Source organism: Papilio machaon, chromosome 19 (genome assembly GCF_912999745.1).
Source record: "Papilio machaon chromosome 19, ilPapMach1.1, whole genome shotgun sequence".
Classification (NCBI taxonomy): Eukaryota; Metazoa; Arthropoda; class Insecta; order Lepidoptera; family Papilionidae; genus Papilio; species Papilio machaon.
Window position 1 is genome coordinate 492,057 of NC_060004.1, and position 13,193 is coordinate 505,249.

A 13,193-nucleotide genomic window follows, 5' to 3' on the forward strand; every position below is an offset into this window, starting at 1 on the left:
GCGAGTGTTTATTTTGAGGACTTCGCGGTCGCTTTGCGAAGGGTACGAAACTAGTCGGTGCCGTCACCGGACAATCATACGTGAGTTAAGCTGTTCTTAATTAATTCATTATTATGTCTCACGAAAGTTTAAACAATTTAATTACATTAAGAATATTCAACACTACCTGTCGCTCGCGAACAAGTACGCGCGGAACATTAAAAAAAAAATTCCTCTCCAGATCATGTTCATCTTTGCCAAATTTGAACGAGATCTGATGAGCTATTATGAAGATACCTTCAAACATTCATCCATCCATCCATTTAAACATTCACATTTATAATATTAGTAGCTGTCGCCCGCGACTCCGTCCGCGCGGAATTAAAAATAAACTTATCACCTATGGGTTCTTCTAGACTATGTTCTACATCTGTACCAAATTTCATCAAGATCCGTTCAGCCGTACGGAGATACCTTCAAACAAGCATCCATCTAAACATTCGCATTTATAATATTACTAAAATAAGTAATAAAAAGTATACGCCTGTGTAAACATCGGTATACCGTTTGTTTATAAACACGCGTATCGCTCCAAAAGGACGCCGAAATATTCGCAAGCCGCGGAAAAAATAAAATTCATCCCAAAACAAACAAAAACAAATAAAGAGTACGAGCGCGTGCGACGTAAACACAACTAGTGATGGGCCATATCGATATTTTTTATAAATTATTCAGCAGATAATCAAAATTACTTTCGCATATGATATAATAAAATAGTGCTTTTTTATAAAGTCTTGTCTCCATAAATTTTAGCGGCTAAAACACAAGTAGAAATTTATTTTATTTACTTGAGAAAACAGATTTTTTTTGTATTTGCCTTTCGGAAGTAGATTGTAAGTGTAACAACATGGTTGTAAATAGTCTTTAATATTTAAAACATTACAAAGAAAATAATTTGCATCCGGAAACATATAACATTAGATCGTTCAAAACTATCGAATGAAAAAATCTTAATTTTTAATACAATTAAGGTAAGTTAACAATAAACACACTTTTTAATGCTGCAAAGTGTTTAAAATTAAAAATATACATCGAGTAATAATTAAAAATATCGACAAATATATCGAGATCGAAGCACAACACACATCGATTATTTACAAACAGACAAAAAAACGGTGTTTCGTTTCGGATATCAGTTGACATACGGAGGGAATTCCTCACAAGCCCGCGAACAGCCATTCAGCACGGTCTTCGCGCGATATGAACTATTGTGATGTCAACAATCACATTGTTAACGATACTTTGTTCAATCGGCTTTATCGCTGCAGCGTATTTGGAAAATGAATCATTCATGAAGCCCAAATTGGAGAAGAACAAGATCGTAAACAAAGGTGTGTGGATACGAAAGGCCGGGGACGATCAACCCTCTAAGGCGTCAGGTGACTTCATATTCAGGGAGAGTTCCCTAGATGCTGATAGTTTGCTTCGTAACAACTTCGATCCGTTCGGAGAGAATTTTATGCCAGACTCTGTGATGGTTCCTAACTATATTGAAAGGACAAAAAGATCAGCAAAGGGTAAAACACTTGTTATACATAAAAATTTAACATACCCACTGTGTCACACGACTTTCCTCAAAAGTAACTATTGTAAGTGTAGTACATACTTACGTAACATTCTTCTAAAACTCGTCAACTACTATTTAAAAAAAAATAGCCTAATTTTTTATAATCTCTTCCTGCCCTTTGTTTTTACTTTTGTCTTTAAAATTAATCAATCTTATATGTGTATTACAGGAAAATGATTACGGTAATACTTTTGTTGCAGATGGACAGATTAGAAATAAAAATACAACCGCTGAAAAGAACACAAAAAGTGATAAGGCAACATTCACAAAATCTAAAATAACATCAAAATTCAAACCCGGTACAGTATTTAAAGATTTTCCATACGACGTCGCCATCATGCTTACTAATAATAAAAGAGAGCTATTAAAATCCGAAGGATCGTCTACCAAAGATATTTATAATACCAGAGAATATAACTTTTCCAAAATAATTCCAGATTTAGGTCTCAGTATAGACAATTTAGTCAAATCTGAATCCCAAATTACAAAAAATCAAAATGATACAATCACATACCAGAATACAACAATTGTGATTCCGAAACGTAGCATGCAACGCGATTATGAATCGGAAATTATAAAGAAAATTGAATTCAGCGAGGAAATGAACAAGACAGAAGACAGCTTTGAATCAAATAAAATGGATCGTAACGTATTCGAAGGTGACGACAGAGCTTGGCATCAGACGGCACCGTTACCTGACGTCAATGCTTACAAGATTCTACCAAAAGCAGAGGAAACTAAGCCAATGAAGAATAAGCCAATGACTGAAAAAGGCTTAGTCAAAGTATTATCAATGTTAACAAAAACATTCAAGAAAGTAATGAAACAACATAACGATATCAAAAGAATACATACAAAACTTACTTCTGTTAATGACGAATTTATGAAAAATGCTCAACTCTTAATGACAAAGTTTCAAGATTTCGATGTTAAATATTTGTATTTGATGAAATTTAACGAGAAATTAAAGGAATTAGAAGACAAATTACGTAGGAAAGAAGATTTTTACAATAATAAGGAAAGCGAATTGATGAAGAACTTGGCGGAATTCGAAAACCAACAGAAAAAGTTCTTAATTCAACAACAACAGTTTTATAACATTCAAAAACTTATGTTGGCACAGAACGAGAAAATAAATCTAAAGCAAAACTTAATAGCGAAAACCCAAAATGAAATATCTCTGAGGCAGAACAATTTCGCTAGAATTTTAAAGAAAGCAAAACAGATTTACATCGACACTAAAAATACAATACCACAAAAATTAAGTGCAATGTTAACGAAGCCTAAAGATAACACTGAAGTTAATGTTAATGATAACGACAAACCTATTGTAACCACAACTAGTACTCAAGCGCCAAATACTGAATCAGTCAAGATCAATTTATTTTCAGTTCCTTCAATCAGTCGCATTGTAAATTACGATAACCAACTATTGAAGGAAAAAGACGATCATCCAGTAGACGATTTAATTTACAAATACTACTTCAACAACACGTACATTGATGTCTTAATGAAAAACAAAATCTTATCAAGTTTCGTACCGAGTCTAGGAAATTCTTTCACGCGTAATGCCAAGAATAAAAGAAACGAACGTCCCAGATTTGTACCGAAAAGCACAAATCTAATACCTATAAACGAAATCAAACCTTACAATCAAGTAAGCAAGTCCCCTAAATTGAATCGCGGGAAACGTTGGATTAAATATTCTAAAAAAACTGGAAAAAGAAAGCACATCGGTAACGATTTTAACGTTGTTTTGAAGAAAGAGGACATGAAATTAACAAATAAAACTAACATTAATTACAAAGAGAGGCGATTTCCGAAGAAGATTAAAAAAGTAGCTACGAAAGATCCTTTCATGACAATGGCATCAAATTTTTGTAATGAGATTGGTCAGAACGATAATGAACAAATGTTGCATTGGTGTATAGAAAAAGCGTTGAGAAGACTGCGTGCTATTGGTAAGTTCAACTTCGTTAAAGGCCACCAACTCATCTCCAGTTCCTCTGGTGTTAAGCATGTCCATGGGTGTCGTTGATCACCTCAGTGTTCCGTTGCTGGTTTGCCCCCTTCACTTATAAAAAAAAAAAACTATTTTAACATCACAAAAGTAGCCATATCATAGCTTTTCAGCTTGTCAGTCAGCTTTTCTTTTTTGTCTTTATTTTTAGTGTTTATTTAATTAATATAAAGCATCAATTTTCAGAAATGAAAGCAGCGCAGCCTAAAATTCTTGCAGAACACACAGATGTCACGAGTAAAGTTACACCGACGAGGAATGTACCAAAGATTTCTGAGGGTATAATTATGACTACGTTATTTGGAGGTTAAATATTATACTTTTACATGTTATTACTTTCATCAAATCAAATAAAAAAATAAAGAGCCAAAAGATTCTAGATCTCACGCTCAGTATTTAAGATTAATTTTAGGCTCCCAATCAATCATTAAGGGAGATCTACACTAAGGGTCTCTCTTATCAATTAATGACTGAGTGTTTCATTAACTTACATACATCCAAAAGTTCATATGATTTATTGTTTTATAGCGGTTATAAATATTTTATATTCAGCAGAAACAACTATTACTTCAACTTCTACGACTACTACGGAAGCACCTACTAGTGAGTCAAGTAGTACAGTTGCTCAAGAGCCTGCAGACTCACCATTATTCTTCCCAGGTATTTTAAAGCAGTAACTTCTATTTTTAATCTATTCTCTTAAATCTCTTTACCAGTAACCGAATATGTACGTACTAGGCCACTAGGCGAATCTGGTCGCGCTAGTGCAAATGGGGTCTAACCTAAAGTCGAGTAAAGATTTTATTTCTCTGTTAAGTTAGTTAAATTATTTGGTAAAAAAATTATAACACTTGGCGATATCAAACAATTTATTGTTTCAGATAACGACGAACTAGAGACGAACCTCAAACAATTCGGTAATTACTTAACATTCTAAAAAGGCTTATATTTTATAATTAAACAATATCCTACTGCTTCATATACATGCTTAAATAAAATGATTATTACCACCATTGTAAAGTAATTTACTTTGTTATAGAGTTTAATCGAGATACAGAAGGTACTGTGTACTACGACGGCAGTGTGCACGCTAGTCAATTCGGTGAGTACAGATAAATAACATCGTAAACTTTGTTTTAGTGTAAGCAAAGGCACCTTCAACTGGCCATGATGGTGTCATAATAATGACTTGATGATGGCTCAACACTAAAATCACAGATGTAGTCACAGATATTGTCCATAATATTAAGTGTCTAAAACCTAAGATATTACGTATGTTTTATATTGTTATTCTTCATTATTGTATTTTGTTCCTTATTTTAAAGAAGGTCCGGATAGCGAGGGCATATCGGATCTGTTGCCCGACATGGACAGCGATTCGCGAGTCGACATCGACCCGGTGGCCCTCGACCTGCAGCAGAAGAGACGGGCCTATGTTCGAAGGTACTATTGATATCTCTGGTCTGGTACGAGTTGTGATTGACTCTTCGACAAAATAATTTTTCCACTAAGCGATTTATCACGCGATTGTTATTTCTAAGCAGTTGCTCCAGTGGAAATGGTACATTGACTGCTTACAGAATTAGTAGTAGCGACCGGATAGAGTAGCGTTGTTAGGAACGAGCTTATGCAGCCCCATAGTGTGATTTAGCAGAATAAATCTACGATGTCTTAGCGACCATTTAGTAGATATGATAAGACAGTTTATAATGGCAACTCGTAATATCCTACTCTTGTGAGTCGTAAAGTAACAATGTAAAATTATATTCTATTTTCCAGAATCAACGAGGACATAATGCGGAAAATGAAACAAGGATAAATATAACATCTATAATGCTTAGTTATTGTGAACAATCGTTAAAATATGAAAATGTTATGTCTGTTTTATATATTAATAAATTGAATGTTGTTTAAAATCTGGTTGGTTATTTCATCCTTTCCTTTCCTTTTTATCTCTATACCATTTATTTTTCCTAAACAATGTCCAATGTCTTCTGAATATTTGAATAAATATCAACTTTGAAAAGGTTCATCTGTTAAATTTTAGTAATCTTAACTTTGATAAAAAAAATAAACTATAAATTATTTTTCTGGATATAAAAAATCAGCAGGCATATAACCGTTCCAATTGCATGGAAGAGCCTACAAAAAATCGTCTACTTTATTAGTAACTTGGAACCCTAGATTAATATGTTAAGTATACGAAAATCAGATCACCAAGCCAAGTCGACGCTTCAAGCAACCGATGCCATTACTTAGTACTTAAAACCGATCCTGTATAGTGGCCTTAATCGTAACGTCACAAATGTTCTGGAGTATAATTCCTTCAAATTATGAAATCATTGTCACCCAAGAAAATAAATTCTTGGTTGACACCGGAGAAGCAAAACTTCACTAAATCCTGATCGTATGTGTCAATAAATACCACGTCAATAATGAGCACTTCATGTAAACTAACTACAGTTTTCAATTGCACAAAATATTTTCGTAACCAAACAATTTCTGAGATCTGATCTCAGTTATCTTCGTTTAATTTAAAACATATTGCTATCTTTATTTTGTCAAAGATAATGAGAGGGATGACGTTATGTTTTATACAGGGATTTTGGTCTCAGAAATCAATGGTCAGTCGAACCTATTAGCCAATAAAGGATTTTTAGTCTTATAGTATACTTGACCGAAAGTAAGTTTTAAATGCCTAATAGTTTAGAAAACTACACCAACTCAGTCAAAAACAAATTTTGTTTAAACATTACACTGGACCTAGCACGAATTTTCGTGACCAGCGTCTTCGTATCTTAATAGTCAAATATATCAAAATTATTATGAGATTTTTGGTGTAATTTACGCCCGTTACTATGGCCATAGTCTAATGGCCTAGTCACCCTTAACTTGGGGTAGGCTCCGAGCCCCTCAGTGGGGACGTATAGTGAGCTGTTGATGACTATGGCCATTGTTTTAAATATTCGGACTAGGCCCACAGTACAATACCAGGAAAGAAAAGAGCGAAAAGATAGTCGAGTAGTGATTGTGAAACGATTAGAAATTTAAATTATAAAATACATGTTATATTAACAATCGCAGATGTGTTATTTTTAAAAATTTATAATCGCTTTGGAAAATGTAGGTATAACCTCAACTACTAAATTTTAGGATTATATTCAGGGCTGTTTACCCATAGCCCACTTTACGTATTAATTTGATATTATTAATATACAGATACCATCAGACCCATGGCTATCAAAATCCATTACAAAAAGCGTGACCTAACACCCATTCAAGCAAAATCCATTCATTGCATTGAAGATTTTTGTTATATTTTTTAATCCGTGATAAAAGTAAAAAGTATTGAACACTTAAATGGCTGTTTACAAAACAATGGTGGCACTGAATGCCACCAAAGTTGCAAACGGAATTTAGTCAAATCAGTCTTATTCGAGTCGTGAAGTTTATACAACATCGCTGTAAAAAATATTCCTGACTTTCTTCTTGTAAACGGTGAGCATTGAATTTGAAGTTTTTATTTACTTTTTCATATACATTTATAATAATTAATTATTAATAATAAAAACAGCTTTATTCTACGTTAATAGATTATTTCTAATTATCACCTATTCATTTCTTTGTATGTATTGAATTAAAGAAGAAAAATATGTGAGACTGCTGCATTAACTAATTGCTTAAATAAATTTTACTGGATCATCTTTGTACGTCCCACAAATATAGCTATTTTCCAGGGTGCGAGAACTGGTTTGTGGTCATCCATGTATTAACTTCAAAAATAATGTTTGCCTTGTGCACAGACAATAGGTATAAAAAACGTGAGAAGATAAAACAGAGCATCCTATATGTCACGATGCGACTACGACGGCGTGTTCTACAGGGTGTTCTGCGTGACGCTGCTCGCCACCGCCTTCACCTTCACAGTAATCCTCACCAACGTCTTCATCGATATCGACGGACTGCTGGCCAAGAAAGGTAAGAACATATTGTACCACAATCACGCTCGAGAGCAAAAACAACGAATCAAGTTCATTAAATTATTGAAGATACGTCATCAACTTTATGAACAGCAGTTGCTTCACTCTTTTAAAACTGATGGATGCCAGGTTCTTTTTTTTTTTTGAGAGATATAGTTTATTTTGTCTAGTAATATAGCTTGTGTTACCAGAGGATAGTGTAGCTTTCCAACAGTGAAAGAATTTTTCAAATTGGTTCAGTAGTTTCGGAGCCTATTCAGTGCAAAAACAATCAATTCTTCTTCAAATCTTTCCTCTTTATTATAATAGTATAGATAACTTACCTACAAAAATAAAAAAAAAAAGCAAAAAGGTTAGTCGACATCACAGGAGACCGAAGAGCTGGCAGCTACCTCGGACAAAGAATTAGTCTAGCCATTCAAAGGGGGAACGCTGCCAGTATCTTCGGAACCTTGCCTAAAGGGACACCTTTTAATGATATATTTTAGTTTTTACGTATTATATTTAATCTCACTTACCTACAATACAATTTCATATTAAAATTTATAGGAAAACAGAATCACGAAACCACAGACAATGTAGAATATAAAGAAAACATCAGAAGTAGTGAAGCAACCAACCCGCCCGACGATACAACTGAAAATGTATATGATAAGAACTATATAGACGACCAGACAGAACCAACGTACAGAACAAAAAGATCAATATGTAAGATTAATGTTAAATAATTTTTGTTATAGCAATTATCAGATATTTATGATTAACAAAATCTTAGTTCCTGGTAGAATCTTAGTCTTAAATTAAAATAATATGTATTCATGAAAAAATCCTCTTGAAGTAAATGAAAAAATAAAATTAGCAAGCGCCAAATGTGATCACACTAAAGCTACAACAGGGTTTACTTTTTTTGGTAAGAAAGGGCGTTATAAGATAAATGAAAAAATTGTATAAAAGATGGAGATGTTCTTTTTAATATTTCGAAAATCCTTGCATAATTAAAATTATAAGAATAAATTTCTAAATCTTTTTTTATCCATAAACATTTCCACAGATTCTCAAAATATAGTATCTAATTATCATAAAAATAAAATTAACGTACTCGCCGCTCAATTGACGAAACTACTTGAAAACATCGATAACAAAGGAGAAATATATCCAGCAGAATTCAACAGAAAAGAGGAAAATATCGAAATTGATCTTACTAAAATACCTTTCGAAGAATATTTCTCTAACTATAATATAGGTAGAAAAAAAGAAACACCAGAAAAAGACTTACACCTGGCTATACATAGATTGCCTCAAGAAAATGTTATAGAAAATGTAGAAGATAATGAGATTTCGAAAACTATTAGCAAAGCTCTCAAGAATTATAATAGTAGGGGATATACAAATATACAAGCGAAAGGTAATACTTATCTTTTTATGATTTCATTTCTTTTATTCAGAGTGATTTAAATATGTGTTCAAAAATAACTCTCCACTGTCATTTAGATCCCGACGTCGTGATGAAAACAATTATAGAAATAAAACCTTTGGATATTATTGAAGTGAAGAACAAAATAAGGTATGTGTCAGGAAACAAAACATTAAACTTCTTAACTTAAAAACAAAACCTAACCACGTTTACTTTTCTTTTAGTAATTCTCAAGAAAAAATGAAAAGTCCAAATAAAATCAAGTATAAATATTTACCTAATCTTCAAAATATAGATAAGGAAAATTTAAGCATCGACGAACATAAAACTGTACTAAAATTAAAAATACTGGGACCAAACTCAAGACACAAGAAAAATTACGAACCACACAGAATTTACGAAGTTATTCCTAAACACGATCAATATTACTATTTAAGTAAAGCATTGGAATATCTAAGAAAATATTCAACATATAATAAGGAACAATTTGGATTTGTCAGACTGGATAAGAGCAACAAAGATAGAATGAAAAGACAAATTAAAGTTAGATATGAAGACTACGACGCTACCACACCAAAAATAAAACCAGTTCGTAAAGCTACGAAGAAAGCTGATGACGAACTGTACGTTGAAATCGAAACTCATTTTGACGGCTCCGGTGCTAAGGGAGAAAGAAAGAAAAAACTAGTAAAAAGTCTAATAGACAGAATTCAAAAAGCCATACGATCCGACGAATTAGGCAAAAGTGATAAAAAAAAGACACACGAGCACTTACAAATAAAGAAAAGAACTCAAAATCCTCTCAAACATAAACCCAAGAATATAATGAAGATGAGTTCAGTGGAGCATAGACAACAGAATCCGATTAACAAAATAGAGGAAGTGAAAGACGTTCTACAAGACGGAGAGGTCAAATCTGTCGATGACTTGGAGGAACCAGACTCCAATCCAAACTCCTTCTCCGCGCCAAATATAGAAAACTCAGCAGAAGCAGAAAATTCTGAATTTAATAACATTTTAAGCAGCGGCATTCCGCAAAGGGTACAAGTACCTATAAACCTACGGCAACCAGACATGCCAGGCAAACTAAAAAACTCATACGCAGATGCCGGTAATGTAACACTCTTCATAAAAGACATTGATGGAAGTGGATTCTCCGTAGGCTTCAACCAATACGTAGACGAACCTCCGGATGTAGACAGCATGAAATTATTTTCTGGATTAGAAAATTTAATAAAAACTTACCACGAGGACTACGATCAAAATAATAATGAAAACAATAACGTTAACGAAATCGAGGCATCAGCAGAAAAACAACACGAACTCATGAAGCGAGATGTTAATGCAGACAAAAATCGGCACATCTTGTTCCGTCGATCGATCCAAGAAGTGCAGAATGACTACCGCTCCGATGCTTACAATTTTATTTTCGATAAAAAAATGTTGCCCTACGACAGATATGAAGATGTTTTAAATAGACCAAGTCATAAAACTATTCCCTCGGATTATGAATATAAGATTAGAAATTATGACTACAATCCAAAAAATATTAAAATATTTACGAAGGACATCAAAATCAAAGCATTACCCATTGTATTAAATGACGAAAAGAAAATGAGACCATCTGAAATTTTCAGCTTAGCAAATCTATTAATACAAGACGGGAAAAATAGAGAAAAGCGCTCACTGAACGTTCAAAAAATAACAAACTTGAAGTCCAGGATTAAACTCGCTAGGTACATAAACACTAAAAAAATGGAATCGAAATCGTTATTTTTTAAAAATAACAGAAATAAGCGGAACGTTGATAAGATAAGGATATTCACCTCGGACCGATCGCGAGGCCCGTCTAGGCAGTCCGAAGAAAATGTTTATGTGCTTTCCGGTGAAAACTTTTTTACGAACCGAGCTTCGCTGAGAGAGATAGAACTGCCAGAGAGTGACACAGGAGCCGATGGGGGCGGGGAGCAGCACGATGACGACACAGTGCCATTTGTGTTCGACGAACCCTATTCTAACAGTCCCAACAAGGAGCAAGACTACATTACAAACATTTTCGACACTAAATATAGTCAAAATGGTTTAATGTCAAAGTACCCTCACATATTTCCGGGCACCGCACGTGACTCTAAAGAAGTACAATTTACTAACGACAACGAATTTTTGTTTAAAAGGGACAATAAACAGCAACTTAAGCTGGAAAACTTGCTAGGAATGCGTGAAGGAGACAACGATCCGCCAGAAAAGGACGAACGTATACCTGACATTGTCAACGCTATATCTCCTTCTAAAAATAACTACAAAGTCACCGTCAAAATCCTACCTAAAAATTTAACTAACGCTCCTTCCGGTTTCAAAGAAATGCACACAGTTATAAATAAAACCTACAATAACAACGGCCTTCAATATTACTCACTTGTCAATGTATCTGAAATATCTAAAATAGAAAAGATTAATAAAACAAAGGAAAATGAACATATTGATGATAATAGTAATAATAATAATAAATCAACAGACGATGCAAAAAAGCTAGAACAAGAAAAAAATATGAAATTACTCCTGGCACTTCAGAAAGAAAAAATTGAAAAGCAACTGTTATATTTAAATAAAGAAAAAGAAGGGCTCGAAAATATACTGCGAGGAAAAGATGGCATTAAGGAAAGAAATATACACGACTTGTTTAAAGATTTTATGCATTTAGAGTCAAACAAACCTAACGATGATATGGAATTCCTGCACGATATGAGTCACCTACAAGTTCACAACACTGCCACAGTAGAACCGATTACAGAATCTAACATAATAGTACCTATAACAAACCACGACATAAGAATAAAATTAGAAGCACCCAAAGAACCGGAAATCAATAAAATCGAGGCAGTAAAAGAAAAAGACAATGAACATCTAACAAATGAAATACTATCGCAAATAAATAAAAACACAGACATATTACAATGCTTTTTGAAGAAACTGTCAGATAAATTTGAACAAACTCCTTCACAGACAACGCGTAATCCTGTCGAACGTGTTACAGAAGAAAATCATTTAAGGGCACATCCTGACTTAAAAGACTGGGGTCTGCATCAATTGCACGATACATTCTTCAATGACCACATCCATAAGAATGAGTCGCAATATGCTATACCATTTGTCTACGCTTATCAACATCCTTATTTGCCACCAAACAAACCTCCATTACCAATGGCTAAGATAGTATACCATGGACATATTCATACAAATAACTTACACAAATATGGAAATGATGGTAGAAAGTATAACTCCAATTCTAATAATTTTAAACATAATCATCCTACGACTAAACCTAGTGCCAATTATGAGGGTAATACATTTTTTATAGACAGTTTAGCACGCGACGTTATCGTGACCCCATCTAAGATTGTGCAAAAAACAGACTTCCCAGCTCCTGTTGTGAATGTAACACAAATTCATTGATTTTTTTATACTTTTTTTTATAATAAATAACTATTACTTTTTTAGTATTTTGTTTGATTTTATGTTATTAATTTATATGGCAACATTCTTGTAAAATTTAACAGAATGGCAATGATTTCTGATATAAGTAAGGTGAATTAAAAAACAAACTAATGTATAAATTATACAAGTTTATTGATAAAATATTAAATAACAATTCCAGAAGATATGGCACAGGGAACAGGAATAATCAATTGTATAAAATTCACATTTCAAGGTATGTATTTATACAAAAATACAATATTTTTTTTAATAAATATAAATAAGAATACATCGTAAATAGAATCAATTCATATTCCATAATATATAAAAATATTCCCAAAATTTACAAGCTGACAACACTGATATAAGTTTAGAAAACATAGACAATAAATGTCAAATTGACATCAGACAGTGACAGATATAGAGGTAGTTAGAACACACGACTAATAAAGCTGCCTGGGAACTGCTGGAAGATTAGAATTAAATGTACTTATTACTAAATTATACGACCAGCGCACATCTGGACAAACAAATTTCGCTCTTATTTCTATATCAATAAAATTAACAATTTACTGGCAACTTTTGTCACCATTCCGTGCGCAAGTCGAGTAGGAACGCTATAAAAATAATCTTAATTATGGCAGTTGATTTCGTTTACTTTTAAATCTAAAAGATTTTTATTGTGCAACACTAAAACCC

General features: G+C 33.2%; 1 protein-coding gene across 4 annotated transcripts; it reads left to right on the plus strand.

The window, feature by feature from the left end:
* The first annotated feature begins 1,125 nt into the window (after positions 1 to 1,125).
* On the plus strand, positions 1,126 to 5,478 carry LOC106715685. Of its 4 annotated transcripts, XM_045682527.1 has the most exons (9): positions 1,126 to 1,556; positions 1,807 to 1,905; positions 2,044 to 3,567; positions 3,813 to 3,932; positions 4,179 to 4,286; positions 4,508 to 4,543; positions 4,666 to 4,728; positions 4,952 to 5,069; positions 5,406 to 5,478. In XM_045682527.1, the coding sequence occupies exons 1-9, from the start codon at positions 1,253 to 1,255 to the stop codon at positions 5,443 to 5,445; spliced, it is 2,412 nt and encodes an 803-aa protein (XP_045538483.1). In that variant the 5' UTR covers positions 1,126 to 1,252; the 3' UTR covers positions 5,446 to 5,478. The 4 variants fall into 4 exon arrangements, with proteins under 4 accessions (XP_045538483.1, XP_014364509.2, XP_045538482.1 ...); XM_014509023.2 differs by having other exon boundaries at positions 1,807 to 3,567; XM_045682526.1 differs by having other exon boundaries at positions 1,807 to 3,567; positions 4,955 to 5,069.
* The last annotated feature ends 7,715 nt before the right edge of the window (positions 5,479 to 13,193 follow it).